The sequence below is a fragment of the Oncorhynchus tshawytscha genome, linkage group LG03, assembly GCF_018296145.1.
Source record: "Oncorhynchus tshawytscha isolate Ot180627B linkage group LG03, Otsh_v2.0, whole genome shotgun sequence".
NCBI lineage: Eukaryota > Metazoa > Chordata > Actinopteri > Salmoniformes > Salmonidae > Oncorhynchus > Oncorhynchus tshawytscha.
This window is the reverse complement of record NC_056431.1, coordinates 20,881,853-20,899,006: the sequence shown is the minus strand read 5'-3', so window position 1 is coordinate 20,899,006 and position 17,154 is coordinate 20,881,853. Positions and strand designations below refer to the sequence as shown.

At 43.7% G+C, this 17,154-nt stretch overlaps 1 protein-coding gene across 1 annotated transcript in view; it reads left to right on the top strand.

The window, feature by feature from the left end:
• The first annotated feature begins 1,002 nt into the window (after positions 1 to 1,002).
• Positions 1,003 to 17,154, top strand: part of LOC112223674 (thrombospondin type-1 domain-containing protein 7A-like) — a 93,241-nt gene continuing 77,089 nt past the window's right edge. The window contains exon 1 of the mRNA XM_042311996.1: positions 1,003 to 1,579. Within this exon, the coding sequence (XP_042167930.1) occupies positions 1,420 to 1,579 (160 nt within the window). The 5' untranslated portion in view covers positions 1,003 to 1,419. The remainder of the gene's footprint in view (positions 1,580 to 17,154) is intronic.

The following is a 17,154-nucleotide window of genomic DNA, read 5'->3' as shown; positions in this document are numbered from 1 at the left end:
GCATACCCTCTGAAGTGGTTGTCCTCGCTAAGCTAACGCCTGTTCTAAAGCTAGCTAAAGCAAACCGGCTAAGCAGAACCACGTGTCTGCAGGTCAGAAACATGGGCAGGGTCTTAGCCTGGGCTCCTGGCCAGGGAACATGCTACATGTTCTCTGACTACAGGGGAGGGAAGGAGAGGAGAGCTGAGGCAAGGGATATCTAGCTGCTTGCCTCTCCCCCTTACTTATATCCCTCTCTCTCTCTCTCTCTCTCTCTCTCTCTCTCTCTCTCTCTCCGTCTCCGTCTGACGTTCAGTCTGTATGACTACGTCATTGGAGCGTCACTAGAATATTTTGGCACTTAACGATTGTGAAGTTGCTTTGTCAAGTCTGTGTCATGCTTTTCAGTCTCAAAATAGAATGAAACGCCAACACAGTAACCCAAATAGACTGTGCAAAGAGCCTGGAAATGATATTATGCACACCGTGGTATTATTCTGTTCTGTTTTGAAGCACTGCAGTGCTATCTATAAGCCTAATACCCTACAACAGAGACAAAATCCAGATACTCACCAATCTATCTATATCTGCTTGATTTTGCTGATCGGTTTTACAAATCTCTCCTCTCTCTCACACACAGTCTACACCCCCGCGCACGCACGCGCGCACACACACACACACACACACACACACACACACACACACACACATGTTCCCTATATCTCCCCATCTCTATCTCTTCCCGCCCTGCGCTGCACTGTCTCTGAACCTGGAAGCTGTGCTTGCAATAGCTCCTCTGCTCATTTTGAACGTTGGTCTCCAGCTGTCCTCTCAGCGCTGCTAGTGAGGAGTGGAACAGAAGACGCTTCCATCCCTGTACCCTCGGCAAGAGAGGGACTGTGTGTGTAAAAATGAGAGGGAGCTGGAGCATGGAGAGACAGAAAGAGAGAGAGTGAGTGAAAGAGAGCGAGAGAGAAAGAGTGAGTTAAAGAGAGCGAGAGAGAGAGAGAGAGAGAGGGAGAGAGAGAGCGTGTGAGAGAGGGGAAAGGAGAGGGGAAGGGAGGAGGTACCACTGCAGACGCACAGCCACTGTCACAGCTCCACAGCCAGAGGACAGAGGCAGAAACGGCAGAACCAGAGAGCATGGAGGAGCAAGACTCTATCATTCCTCTGGACCTCTACCCTCTCTCACTGACAACCTTCCTCTGGGAATACCCTGTAAAGAGTGGAGAAGAGAAGAAAAGAGGAGGGAGATAGAGGACAAGAGGAGTAATCTCTTGATCTGCCCTTCAGGAGAGGAAGCACCAGTCCCTTACTCTAGTGGGACAAATCACACACTACTCTCTTTTTTTGGCCTGTCAGACCTGTGTACGTCTTGGGCTATCTTCCCCTGCGGTGACCTTTTGACAGTGTGGACTTACGTTGACCCTGGAGAGGACCATGGGGCTAGGGTGGAGGTGGAGGGGTGCAGGAGGGACCCCCAGTATAAGGACAGGGGGCAGCACATTCCTCTGGGTGACAGTACTACTGCTCTGTGGTACTTGGAGGGCTAACACACAGATGGTAGAGGACACCAAGTCTGTGTACTTCTGGGAAACAGGTACTGGGCTCATATTGTACTATGAGAGACTTAGAGACAGATTGGTTGTTGTTTTGTACTGTTTGACTTTAATGGCAATCAGAATAGAACATCTGCAGTATTGAAGTCTAAGCAGAATATTGTGTTTCAAGGAGCATGTTTTCAATAGTCAATGGTGACTATGTATTCAGTGTTGAAAAAGCTTGTGTACAAGACACTCAGCTTGGGCACGATATTTTCTGTTCTCATTTCCTCTCTGTGAACCTTTTGAAAATTAGAGCAGGTCTCAAGGTCCTTAAAACCCCCTTGTCAATGCATTACCTCATTGTCCCTGTCCCTTGCACTAGTCTCACAAGCTGATAGTTTGCACATGGTAACTGAAGTCTAGAAGACTTGAATAGCAAGCTATCATGGGAGAACGAGGCAAAGAACGCTATAGAAGAGAAATCCACCAGAAGTCTAATAGTAAGTGCATTGAATTTGCCACCTAAAGCTGGCGTGATCCATTCTGACTGGATTACTTACATTTCTGTCTCTTAGATGAATTGGTAGTTGAGATGTGTGGTTGCACCATATCTGGATGATTGTACATGTGTCGGAGCACAGTAGTAGACAAAAAAATGGGGGGGTTGATTGCAAACATGAGATGAAATGGGATGGGTGGTTGCAGAGTGTTTTCTGATCACCTCTGATATGAACAAGTGCATTGCATTAGTAATGTACGGCTCCTCTAACATAATTAGAAGATCTGAGCCAGGAATAATCATGCCCAGGGAGACTTGACGCACTTACGAGTGCTTTTAAAAATATATGGGAAAATCTCCTTGGCCCTCGAGGTGATAGTTAACCCTTCGCTTGCTCACCTCCCCCACCACCTCCCCTTCATAGGACTAGATGAGGGCAAAATAACCCTCCCCCTTCCCAACCCACTGAACAGCTCAGCCCAGCGCCAGTCCTGAATCGATGGAATGTCGTTGTGTCTCGCGCTTTATGCATCTTTAAAGAGGATGTAGCTGGGTAAGGAGATTAAAGGACTAGGGATTTGCTCAAGAAAGACGTTCCAGGGAGCAGCCCTACCTTAAGAAATGGAGCATCAGGGGCTAGATCTTTCCCACTGTAGATCATTACGATTACACCACTCTCCCACGCCACTGCACCCCTCTCTCCCACGCTACACACACACACACACCTGCACAAACACAATATATAAACACAAACACACATACACACACACACACATACATGTACCTCATACTGCCTATAGCCACATCACATTAGGTCTTCACTGTGATATGTAACCCTCTGTGAGGAGGCTTTCTGTTCTTTCCAACTAAAGGAAGACTATTGATTTTAGGATAGAAGTTTTTATTTGTTTTAGAATTTTAGAATAAAAAAATATATATTTAAATTTTTCTTCTTTGGTTTGGCGATGCCACAGAGCTTGGAGACCTACAGTAGAGCAATTTATTTATGTGCTTTCAAGCACTTTTATCCAAATGTGTCCTGTGTGGCTCAGTTGTTGGAGCATGGAGCTTGCAAGGCCAGGGTTGTGGGTTAAGTTCCCACGAGGGGACCAGTACGATGAAGTATGAAAAATGTATACACTCACTACTTCCTGTATGTTGCTCTGAAAAAGAGTGTTTGCTAAATGACTGAAATGTGGTATCATTGCATTTGCATACAACGTTTTGTGCATTTCAGCTCTTTTCATAAAATATGATTATGTTTGTGCACATTTCAGAGAGAGCAGTCAGTGGAGGAGGGAATATTCTGGTGACAAATGCTGCTGTGATGTTTGCATAGTGATGAGTTGCTGAAATACAGCTCTGTCTTCAAACTATAGGGAATTGGCTCACGTTGCTTTTATTGGCTTCATGAAAATATGATCTATGTTTTGAGGTGCAGTGAATTCAGGGATATTTTCCTCCGGAGGGTTCTATTTAAATGACAAAAGCGAAAACAGGCACTGGCTGCCACAGTCTTGATAATGATGTTCTTGAAGAAGATGAGGATGATGACGACAATGATGATGAGGTGAAGGAGGAGAAACCTGTTGAGAATAAGGTTGATGAAGGCAGTGATGATGATGATGATGATGTGGACGATAATGAGGAGATTGTGAAAGAGTAAGAGGATGATATGGTGGTGTATAGTAGTGTTACAAGGGTTTAAGGCTCTCTATCACACAGTTATTTCTATCCCATATCTCTCACTTACACACACACACACACACACACACACACACACACACACACACACACACACACACACACACACACACACACACAGACACAGACAACACACACACACACACACACACACACACACACACACACACACACACACACATACATAACACACACACACACACACACACACACACACACACACACACACACACACACACACACACACACACACACACACACACACACACACACACACACACAGACACATACACACACACACACACACACACACACACACACACACACACACACACACACACACACACACACACACACACACACACACACACACACACACACACACACACACACACACACACACACACACAACACACACACACACACACACACACACACACACACACACACACACACACACACACTAGCAAACAATCACACACACTAGCACACAATCACACACACTAGCACACAATCACACACACACACACACACACACACACACACACACACACACACAGACAGCCACATACATACAGTCACACACAGTCACACACACACAGTCACACTGTGGGTGGAATTCCTCTTGCAGTTTGGTGCTGTGTGCGCTTCATTAGTTTCCGTTAGTGGAGTGGCAGTACTGCTGTAGTCTGTAGGGCGGAGCTGTCAGGATTGCACCAGCATGCGTGCCCATCGGAGGCCAAGGCAATTATCAGTGTGTGTACAGTGTGACTGTGTGTCCCGTTCAAGGCCAGAGATCAACCTAGAGTACACAACAAATGAGGCTTTGGAACTACGCTACCCCACTCCTTGAACTCTCACTCGGACACCATGGGATTTAAATGGGGATACTCCAACTGTCCTGACTTGTACTGGTATGACACCATCAAACCAACAGTGTTTGGTGTGACTCTTCCAATTGAAGAGGTATCTTCATATGTGACATCTTATCAAATATTCACCAATATAATTTGAATACCATCAAGCAACTTGTAATGACATAGAAATGCAGTTGGCAAATGTCCTGCTGTGTTGTAGGGAAGCATGAATACATTACAAAGGGCTCCTGAGTGGCTCAGTGGTCTAAGGCACAGCCTCTCAGTGCTAGAGGCATCACTACAGACCCTGGTTTGATCCTGGGCTGTATCACAACCAGCCGTAATTGGGAGTCCCATAGGGCGGCGCAGAATTGTCCCAGCGTAGTCTGGGTTAGTGAAGGGTTTGGCCAGGGTAGGCCGTCATTGTAAAATAAGAATTTGTTCTTAACTGACTTGCCTAGTTAAATAATGGTTGAAAAAAAACATTGACAGTGACAATGACAATAGAGATGTTCATCTGTGTGGTTCAGAACCATTCTCTGTGTTACAGCGCAACCTAGCAGGAGAGCCTGATGCATCTCCAACGTTCCCCTTTGCGCTTCTCCAGGTCCTAATCTGCCATTGGGAAACAGATGATCCATTATTCAGATTACGTAGGCATCGTCCCTGACTTCTGATCATCCCAATCCCCTTTTACCAGACTGGCTCTCTCTCTCTCTCTGGCCTACTCATGGTTTACACCATTTTTTCCTCCCCTAGACCTGTTAGCCACCTGAAACGTGCATGGTTATCGCTAAAATGGTTACCACTAAAGAACAAATCTGCTGCGTCAAACCATAGAGTACATTTGAGTCATCATCTTCTAAAGTCATTATAGAGTCATTCACAATGCTTTAAACTTCTTCGGGATCGGTGTCCCTTCCATGGGATTGTTGAGCTAACGTAGGCTAATGCGATTAGCATGGGGTTGTAAGTAACAAGAACATTTCCCAGGACATAGACATATCTGATATTGGCGGAAAGCTTAAATTCTTGTTACTCTAACTGCACTGTCCAATTTACAGTAGCTATTACAGTGAAATAATACCATGCTATTGTTAAAGGAGAGTGCACAATTTTGAAAATGGAAAGTTATTAATAAACAAATTAGGCACATTTGGGCACTCGTGATACAACAGAAATACAATGGTTTATTGAATCAGTCTAAAACTTTGCACATACACTGCTGTCATCTAGTGGCCATAATACATTATGGCCTTTCTGTTGCATTTCAAAGATGATGGTACAAAAAATATACAAACTAATGGTTGTTTTTTTTCTTTGTATTATCTTTTACCAGATCTATTGTGTTATATATTCGTACACTCCTTTCACATTTCCAAAAATTTCAAAGTGTTTCCTTTCAAATGGTACCATGAATATGCATATCCTTGCTTCAGGGCCTGAACTACAGGCAGTTAGATCTGGGTATGTCATTTTAAGCTATTTTTTTTAAAGGGGCGGAACCTTTTAACAAGTATAATCGACTACTGAGATGGTATTCAATAAATACGTTGTTACATCTAACATGTCCAAGCAGAAATTCAATGTATTTGGATATGCAACCTAATCCAGTGATTGACATGAATTTTGAGTTGACAATTAGGCTATTTTTGTTATATTTTACTGTCAAAATTGGACTTGTTCAATAGAGATGAATTTGCCTTCATCTGTATGTGCACTAATATTATATACAGTTGAAGTCGGAAGTTTACATACACCTTAGCCAAATACATTTAAACTCAGTTTTTCACAATTCCTGACATTTAATCTGAGTAAAAATCCCATGTTTTAGGTCAGTTAGGATCACCACTTTATTTTAAGAATGTGAAATGTCAGAATAATAGTAGAGAGAATAATTTATTTCAGCTTTTATTTCTTTCATCACATTCCCATTGGGTCAGAAGTTTACATACACTCAATTAGTATTTGGTAACATTGCCTTTACATTGTTGAACTTGGTTCAAACGTTTCGGGTAGCCTTCCACAAGCTTCCCACAATAAGTTGGGTGAATTTTGGCCCATTCCTCCTGACAGAGCTGGTGTAACCGAATCAAACCGAGTCAGGTTTGTAGGCCTTGCTCGCACACGCTTTTTCAGTTCTGCCCACAAATTTTCTAATGGATTGAGGTCAGGGCTTTGTAATGGCCACTCCAGTACCTTGACTTTGTTGACTTTATAGGACTCATTTTACTGTGGATATAGATAATTTTGTACCTGTTTCCTCCAGCATCTTGACAAGGTAATTTGCTGTAGTTCTGGGATTGATTTACACTTTTCGCACGAAAGTACGTTCATCTCTAGGAGACTGAATGCGTCTCCTTCCTGAGCGGTATGACGACTGTGTGGTGCCATGGTGTTTATACTTGTGTACCTTTGTTTGTACAGATGAACATGGTACCTTAAGGCGTTTTGAAATTGCTCCCAAGGATGAACCAAACTTGTGGAGGGCTACAATTTTTTTCCTGAGTTCTTGGCTGATTTCTTTTGATTTTCTTATGATGTCAAGCAGAGGCACTGAGTTTGAAGGTAGGCCTTGAAATACATCCACAGATACACCTCCAATTGACTCAAATTATGTCAATTAGCCTATCAGAATCTTCTAAGCCATGACATCATTTCCTGGAATTATGTAAGCTATTTAAAGGCACAGTCAATTTAGTGTATGTAAACTTCTGACACACTGGAATTGTGATACAGTTAATTATAAGTGAAATAATCTGTCTGTAAACAATTGTTGGAAAAATTGCTTGTGTCATGCACAAAGTAGATGTCCCAACTGACTTGCCAAAACTATAGTTTGTTAACAAAAAATGTATGGAGTGGTTGAAAAACAAGTTTTAATAACTCCAACCTAAGTGTATGTAAACTTCCGACTTCGACAGTATAGGCCAAATTAAATTGGTGCTAATTCACCACCTGAAGAAGTGGAAACTCAAAACACATTAGCTACACTGAGTGTAGAAAACATTAGGAACACCTGCTCTTTCCATGACATAGACTGACCAGGTCAAACCCATGTCAGATATCTTGATTGTAAAACAGTGTGCTTTGAGCTCAGTAATGATCGTTGAGAAATAAAAGCGGAGACCCTCTCTTTAATATGGAAAACAAATTGCTTGCAAAGTTTTTGTTTTTTTCCCCGCAATTGCGTTTTGAAATGTCATACAAGCACGGGAGATTGTGAGAAGCTCGCTCATTACAGCAGCCTGCCCCAGCGAAACAGGCAGGCCCAGCTGCAGGGCAGACACGTTTATTACAGGAATTATGTCATTTACTGTTGAACAAATTCCTGGTTTTATCCACCTAACAAAATAGGATGTTTGATTGCAGTGATCAGCTAGAATGTACATCTCGCACCAGGCCTACAGACGACACACCGTTGGCCCGCCTCCCAACCACTTGTGCCAATATGGGTGTTTCTAGGAAGGAAATGTAGATGACCCCTTGCAACTCAAAATACAATTGAACCAAGTAGCCCACTGCTACACCTCTAGTGTTGTGGACACACTGTAGCTACTGTATGTGTAACCATGATGCTGGACTGATGTCATCCCTCAATGAGATGGGCCAGTGTGAAGAGCACTGACAGGCCATTGTTACTGAATACATTTCCACATAACGATGGCTCCAGCAGTGAGTTATGTCACCCGACCTAGCTGTTAGTGGCTCTCCCAGTCCCAACCACCTGCTATGACAACATACACTATATATACAAAGTATGTGGACACACATTCAAATCAGTGGATTTGGCTATTTCAGCCACACCCGTTGCTGGCAGATATATAAAATCGAGCACACCACCATGCAATCTCCATAGACAAACATTTGCAGTAGAATGGCCTTACTGAAGAGCTCAGTAACTTTCAACGTGGCATCATCATGGGATGCCACCTTTCCAACAAGACAGTTAGTCTAATCTCTGCCTCGGTCAACTGTAAGTGCTGTTATTGTGAAGTGAAAACATCTAGGAGCAACAACGGCTCAGCCGCGAAGTGGTAGGCCGCACAAGCTCACAGAACGGGATCGCCGAGTGCTGAAGCGCATAGAGCGAAAAATCGTCTGTCCTTGGTTGCAATACTCACTACCAAGATTCAAACTGTCTCTGGAAGCAAGGTCAGCACAAGAACTGTTCATCGGGAGCTTCATGAAATGGGTTTCCAATGCCGAGCAGCCGCACACAAGCCTAAGATCACCATGCGGAATGCCAAGCATCGGCTGGAGTGGTGTAAAGCTCAGCGCCATTGGACTCCGGAGCAGTGGAACGTGTTCTCTGGAGTGATGAATCACACTTCACCATCTGGCAGTCCGAAATACGAATCTGGGTTTGGCGGATGCCAGGATAACGCTACATGCTCGAATGCATAGTGCCAACTGCAAAGTTAGGTGGAGGATGAGTAATGGTCTGAGGCTGTTTTTCATGGTTCGGGCTAGGCCCATTAGTTCCAGGGAAGAGAAATCAACAGTACAATGACATTCTAGACAATTCTGTGCTTCCAACTTTGTAGCAACAGTTTGGGGAAGGCACCCATGCACAAAGCGAGGTCCATACAGAGAAGTTTTGTCGGGATCAGTGTGGAAGAAATTGACTGGTCTGTACAGAGCCCTGAGCCCAACCCCATCGAACACCTTTGGGATGAATTGGAACACCAACTGCGAGCCAGGTCTAATCGCCTAACATCAGTGCCCGACCTCACTAATGCTCTTGTTGCTGACTGGAAGCAAGTCCCCGCAGCAATGTTCCAACATGTAGTGAAAAGCCTTCCCAGAAGAGTGGAGGCTGTTTAGCAGCAAAGGTGGGACCAACTCCATATTAATGCCCATGAATTTGGAATGAGGTGTTCGATGAGCAGTTGTCCACATACTTTTGGTAATGTAGTGTTGTACGCTCCAGAGCCTGTCTGGAAAGCATATGAGGGAAAAGGTCAGACACTCAATACCATAACCTAAGGTCATTATCATGGTAAAACAAGCACAGCATGTCCCACTCTTCCAGACTCCCACTGGACCAGGGTAATTCAAACCCGGGCCATAGAGTGACTGGTGTTCTTCCTTCCTCTCTATTCAGGATCTGACTCAGACCTTGGACTCCAAGAGAGTGGACTATCTGGCCAAATCAATTAAGAAATCAATCAATCAATCAATGAACTACCAGGAAAAAAAACAGCAGTACTGAAAAAACATTAAGGCCTGGTTTTTAATAGCCTTGTGCTATCACTTGAATGTACAGTGTTATAGATCGACAAGTGCCTTTGGCAGGACACAAGCCCAGGTCTAGCTGCCTCAGTAAGAGATGCTGTCTGAAGATATGGCCATGGGGGATATCTCTGGCAACATCCCAATTGAATGTATCCTTATGGAGCCCAGCTTCATTTTATTGAGTGCATTTTAACATGACCCATGTTGACCCTCATTACCATAGTACCTGAGGGCATACCAGCTTCTGAATTATAATTGGCTGGCCACTCTTTAAGACCCATGGCAACAGGCTGCATATTTAGCCCATGAATAAATGAAGGTGATTTCCTTCGGGAGTTGGAGATCATGGCATGCAAGTGTTTTCTTGTATATTCCATTTTTCAGTTTGGCTCTAATGGGCGATAACTGAAGCAGTAGCGTGTGACTGGTCTCACATCCAGATTGGAAACTGAGCACTCAGCAGCACTGCAGCCCACGGTGTATTCATATTTCTGGAGAGCGGCAACAACAGCAATACAACTTACACGCAGCGTCAGCAGATTTCTGCCTTGGAAAGGGAGGGTGAAACATTCGTTTCGTATCAAGATGAACGGTTTGGGGTTGGTTTCAAGTTCTGCCCCTGTTGTAACATCTGTAACAGCACCTTTGAACTCTACAGATATTTCATCACATAGAAAAGTGTTAGATGATGGAGATTCATAGAGAACTGCACTGACATCTCATGTTATCAAAATCTCTTCTTTTGACCCACATTGGGGTTGTAGTGGAGGGTGAAACTCTTATTTTTCATGCATATGTTGCATAAGCAGATTAAGCTGTATCCTTGTCGCCCCAAAAAACGGTACTTTGTGAAAACGGCCCATTCATCCTAAAGTTGCCCAGTCCCACGTAGACGCAGCAGTGTGCAGGCCAGGAAGCACAAGAGTTTGTTTAAAGACTCAGCGAAATGACGTTGCCATGAGCAGCACCACAGAGATTGAGATGAGCTAGATGCAAGACTTCGCTCTCACATGGTCACACACAGTATCTCTGCGCATGTGCACGGGTTCACTTCAGTGGCCACCGACCCAAAACAAGTTGAGCCTCGCGCTTCGGCACTCTCAGTTGTTGCGGAAATAGACCCACTATGTTATGTGCTTTCTGCATCTACGTCATATCGCTGAGTCCACCTTTAATCTAAATCGCAGAGTTTACACTGAAAACGGATCATTACTGATATAGCGATGCAGGCCGGATTACAGATGACACTTTATCCCCAAAACTTTATTTATAGCGATTTAAGAGGATTTGCACATTTACACCATATTCTGCAATATTCCAACAGCTCACAACATATGATATTTAGACGGCAGCTAGGTCATAAATGTATTTAGCGTGTATTTAATGGTATTTATTACTTGTATGTACTAGTGTTTGTATGGTGAGAGTAAGTAGATCAATGGTAATATTAGGGGATAAGTTGTGGGATATTATAGAATTCTGATGCAAGTCTATCCCTTGACTGCTGTTTAAGCTCTATCGCTTTTAAGGGATGAGTGTATGATTGAATAGACCGACCTACACTTTCCTATTAATCTCCTCAAGTGTTTCTGTAAGACGAGGGGGACACATTGTGCGGGGACATAGGGTTGTGTCCTCCCAGTGCCTTGACTGACAACTACTTCATCCATACTGGGTCAAAGCAGAAACATGGGGACCTCTTCTCGTTCAGTCAGTGGATACGTGTTTGGGAAACATGCTATTTAGACTCTGGGAGTAGCATTCAAAACTGACTGTCATCTCCCGTGGGAAGAAATAAGGCAGCTTCAGTGGGTTGAGAGGAAATGGGCTCTCTGAGAGCGAGCAGTGACATTTACTTTAGTGAGACGAGTCTCGAGTCCACACACCTCTACTCTGCTGATGGTAATCAAGGCATACCGTGGAGAAGTGGAGAAATCTGTCCATCCATTCATCCATCCGTCCTTCCATTCATCATCACTCCATCCACCCATCCCTCAGTCCTGCTCAGTTGTATTACTTCAGGACGAGCACGACTTGTGTGCTCATTGTATTGGAATGTTTTGGGAATCTAGTTTTAGTTCTGTGGTGAGTTCATTGACTGCATCATACCGCATCATAGGCCCAACGATGTACCGCATTTGATTACGTTTTTATACATTTGTATGAGTTTGGATTTTACTTATCTTATTTGTATATTATTACCAATGGCGTGATGGAAATGTAATTGAAATCTATTCTCTGCTGGGCTGTAGCATGCAATGAATATACAAAGTAATGAAGGCCTACCATATTGCGCCAGATGCATTTTGCTTTCATTATCTCAGTGATCCCAGGGTGAATTAATATACTGCTCCGTGTAATCATGTGTAAATACAGATTGATTTAATCTATGGTAGTGGAATCAAACACTCAAGCCTCCTGGGTCAGACATGAGAATGAAGGACAATCTCTGCTTCCGCCTGACGGGCCAATATCTGAGAATGGAATCTGATGATGATATGGTTAACAGTGAGAACCACAGGCATGTATTACACATGTTTTATATAATAATTGTACAGTATCTAGTACTGAAGTGTTGCTTTGCATATTGGTTATAAGTGTTGAGGTAGGATGCTGAACGGTCCATCAAGTGGTTAGCTGACAACAATTGTCAGTTCTCAAGTGCTACTGTAGCTCTAACCGGACTATAGCTAGCAGATCCCTGATGCTTGAAAACACTCTGTAATATACGGTTTAACCCGGTTGGGCCTGTGTTTAGCCACTCTTTAACCTTGTCTTGGTGATACTGGGACATGAATCCCTGGCCATCTAGCCCTTTTAAGATGGTGTTTGTACAGGAAGAGCTGTTGGTGTCTGAGATCTGAGGCTTGTAGGGTCCTTCCCCACAGTACTACCATCTTTAATGTCAAATTCACACACGCATGGGCTAATCACTTATGAAAATCCACTGGATTAGAGCGAGGGCAGTCAATGGCCCCAGGCAGAGGAAAGCCATGGCGGGGCAGGGCAGGGTGCATGGGGCCTGGTCAACACACAGGGCTGTTCTGGCTCCCTTGCTAGCTACTGTAGATGCCTCCTCTGGCTTCTCCACTTGTTCACTCTAATTCTCTGTTATCTGTTCATCTATAAATCGAGAGCATCCTGGCGGGCTGTATCACCGCCTGGTACGGCAACTGCTCCGCCCACAACCGTAAGGCTCTCCAGAGGGTAGTGAGGTCTGCACAACGCATCACCGGGGGCAAACTACCTGCCCTCCAGGACACCTACACCACCCGATGTTACAGGAAGGCCATAAAGATCATCAAGGACATCAACCACCCGAGCCACTGCCTGTTCACCCCGCTATCATCCAGAAGGCGAGGTCAGTACAGGTGCATCAAAGCTGGGACCGAGAGACTGAAAAACAGCTTCTATCTCAAGGCCATCAGACTGTTAAACAGCCACCACTAACATTGAGTGGCTGCTGCCAACACACTGACACTGACACTGACTCAACTCCAGCCACTTTAATAATGGGAATTGATGGGAAATGATGTAAATATATCACTAGCCACTTTAAACAATGCTACCTTATATAATGTTACTTACCCTACATTATTCATCTCATATGCATACGTATATACTGTACTCTATATTATCGACTGCATCCTTATGTAATACATGTATCACTAGCCACTTTAACTATGCCACTTTGTTTACATACTCATCTCATTTGTATATACTGTACTCGATACCATCTACTGTATCTTGCCTATGCTGCTCTGTACCACCACTCATTCATATATCCTTATGTACATATTCTTTATCCCCTTACACTGTGTATAAGACAGTAGTTTTGGAATTGTTAGCTGGATTACTTGTTGGTTATTACTGCATTGTCGGAACTAGAAGCACAAGCATTTCGCTACACTCGCATTAACATCTGCTAACCATGTGTATGTGACAAATAAAATTTGATTTGATTTGATAAATCTACAGTGTCTATTCCGCATGGCTGATTCGTTGCTCTTTCTTTATGTTGTTCTCCTCCGTAATCCCTCCATCCATCTATCCATCCATCTATCCATCCATTCGTCCATCCATTCATTTATCTGTCAATGTGTTCGGGAGCTGGCAGCCTTGCCTCCCCACCTCCTCCTCCCTCACCTCTTCCTCTCCTTTTCCTCTATTAATCCATCCATTCTCTCTGTTTCCACATTCCCTCTTTCCTGGCTCACGTGGGTGTTTGGGCGTGGGGCCAGGGATCACGCATGGCACTTCACACCAGGTCTCTGGCATTCGCTCACAGACATGCTCTACCATCCCGTACATGCACGTACACACACATGCACACACGTGCACTAGCAACTCCACATTCACACCTATAGAGAGACGCATTCACTGGCTTTTGCGCCTCTAAACCCTTTGGTAATAGCTCATGCTTGGGTTGCAGGAATGCAGGAAGAGTATTCCTGTAGATCACACCACCACTTATAGCTCACTACAAACATGTGACAGATTCAGGGTGAGGGATCTGCTGTTTTCTGTTCTCTCCCTCTATTCTCTCCCTTTATTTTCTCCCTCTGTTTTTCACAGATATTTCCAGAACATTGTTACAGTAACTTGGTACAACTAGATATTTATGGATTTCTTTAAATGTGTTACACTTAAAGTTGTGTGAATTGATAAGAGAGTGTCGTGAAAAGAGGCTTAGGGCTCGACCCACATTTAAAACAATTACTCCAGTGTGTTGAAAGGGAACTATCCGTGGGATTAATATGAACTGCAATTATATATCAGATAATCATTTTCAATTATTTTTGGTGTATTTCTTTGCTCTTATTTTTCATATTACAGAAAGAATAACGTTGTGATTTACACAGTTTAAGCAGCAACGTAATTGTTTGCTTCTCTCAGTCCTCCAATCAAAACACTCACTGGGCTATCAGAAAATCTGCAAATTAAACTTGGTCATCTTTTGGCAGTTTGGATAATCAAAACCTGCTGGACTCAGAAATGACGCATTATGCACACAAACCAGTGAAACCACAACAATTTGCTATTGGCACAATGGAAAACCTTGATTAGAAGGTATTTCTTGTTGATTCATCCTTCGTGTTGTCACTACACAGGTCTCTATGAGAATTCATGAAGCCAACCGGCAGCCAGGCATCACAGGGCACAGTAATTCATCATGCCACATTTGACCTCTCTAGAATCTTTTAGGAAATACTCTTGAATGTGCCACAGGGTTTTCTAACCATACCCTCTTCTGTCATATGAGCAGTTTGTCTCACTTGTCTATTGTAAATTATTTTGGACATCTGATTGATTGACTGTTTTGTCCCTTCTACAATGATACAAGTGGCTATTACCATCAATAATAACTTGGACAATGACTAATTTGTAAATAACATCGACTATGACTAATACCCAGGATAAACACAGTAGGATGATATTCGTGCGTGTCAGGAGAGACCAAGATAATGAGGGATGACATGAGTTGGTGCTGACCTCTGTGACGACATTTGCCACGGAGACATGGACCAAACATGACTGATTACAAGAGTGAGGCCTGTTTTTATCCATGGCTCTATCCACTAATGTACTGGCTATTAAGCCATCTGTACGTGTCATATTTATCCAGTGAGCATCACCATTTCAATTCCATTCCATTCATCACCTCTGCCTCTCAGCTGGTTGGCTACTTGAGATACCAAACAATACTGGACTGTTTGTTGTTTATTTGAACTACAAATCTTGCGTCTTTCACCATGCCTCCGCCTGTGCCTTGAAACCTCCCCCCGGGTTCTACATGTCACAATAATCCTAATCAAGCGCTGGCTCTATGAATCCAAACTCAGTCCTCCCACTCCATTCCCATCTCTCCCTGTCTTCATCTCTCTGGTTGGTGGGTCTACGGTGGACGGCTAGGCTGAGCGGCTGGGCTTTAATGAAGATTGCGTTTCTTCCCAGAGAGGGGTCGGCGGGATTACACAGCTGTCACAGCTGTCAGTCATTCCTCCACCTCTTCTGGAGCTGCTAGAAAGCTGTAGCCATGGCAACAGTGATATGATGACTGCTTTATGTGATGATGTAAACCCTTCGCACCTGTACTTGTTTAATTCTGGCTCCCTGATGCAGAGGGGTAGTGCAGACCCAAAGTTTAGACAGCTTCGTGGCACGAGAGAGAGTCGAGGGCTTGACAATAAGGTTCTATCTGTTAAAAGATGATTCTGAGATAATTGGCTTTAATGTTCCGAGCCCTCATTGACTTGAATGGTGTTCTCTACTTAACAACATGAATTGGAGTACTTATGAGATACTATACAGGTAGAGAACATTGTCAATAAATACATTTTGACAAAAATGCTGATAGTCCCAAGCTCTTGTCTTTTAACTTTTTTCAAATCTGATATATAGCAGAAAATAAGAGCTCAACCGCAGTAGAAAATGAGGTATCATGAGCAAGATTATTTAAAATAAGCCGCAGTAACATTAACAGTGCAAAACAATCAACACAGCAACAAAAAAAATACTTAAACGGGAAGGACTGTTTCTCCTCTGCCCTTCTTTAATTTAACAGAACACAGACAGGTTTGTGTGTGTGCGCGCATGTGTGCCTGTGTGTGTGCCTGTGTGCGTGCATGAGTGTGTGCATGAATCTGTGTGTGTGAGCGTACGTGCGACCGCCTTGCATTATATATGTGTGTAAAATCTAGGTCAGTCCTGCTGCTGTTGTACCCCACTGGTGAACCCTCTGGTGAGACTATTGCAGATCTGAAGTGGTGGTGGGATGTGTGGATATGTGTGCTTATCTGTGTACAGTGTGTGGTTGTTGCATGTGGACACATCCTTTCATCTATCCCCCACCGTCGATGCCATTAAAAATAGACGTTTTCCACTGATAACACATCTAAATCAGTGTAAGAAGGCACTAGATCAGCACTATACCGCTAAAATCTGGTTCAGATGAAATCTAACCCGGGCAAATGGCAATTTTCAGAGGATTAATATAATTGAAATCCTCTCTTCCATGCTCAGGGCATCTCTGGTTGACTGCCCGGACCCTAGTGTGAAACACTTTGGCCCAAGGACCCCACTACATCTGGTATTTACATGATCACAGACTGGAGAGTAGACACCATGTGGGGGAGAGAGAAGAGGGGGTGGAGAGACAGGGTGGGATTGGAGAGAGATGGAGGGAAGGAAACAAGAGAGAGGTGGAGGAAAAAAGAGATACAGTATGCAGAGAAACACTGTAAAAAATGGATCAACCTAGAAAAAAAATACTTCCTGGATCCAGGTAAATAACTTACAACAATTGAAAATACTACATTTGTTGAAACCAAAT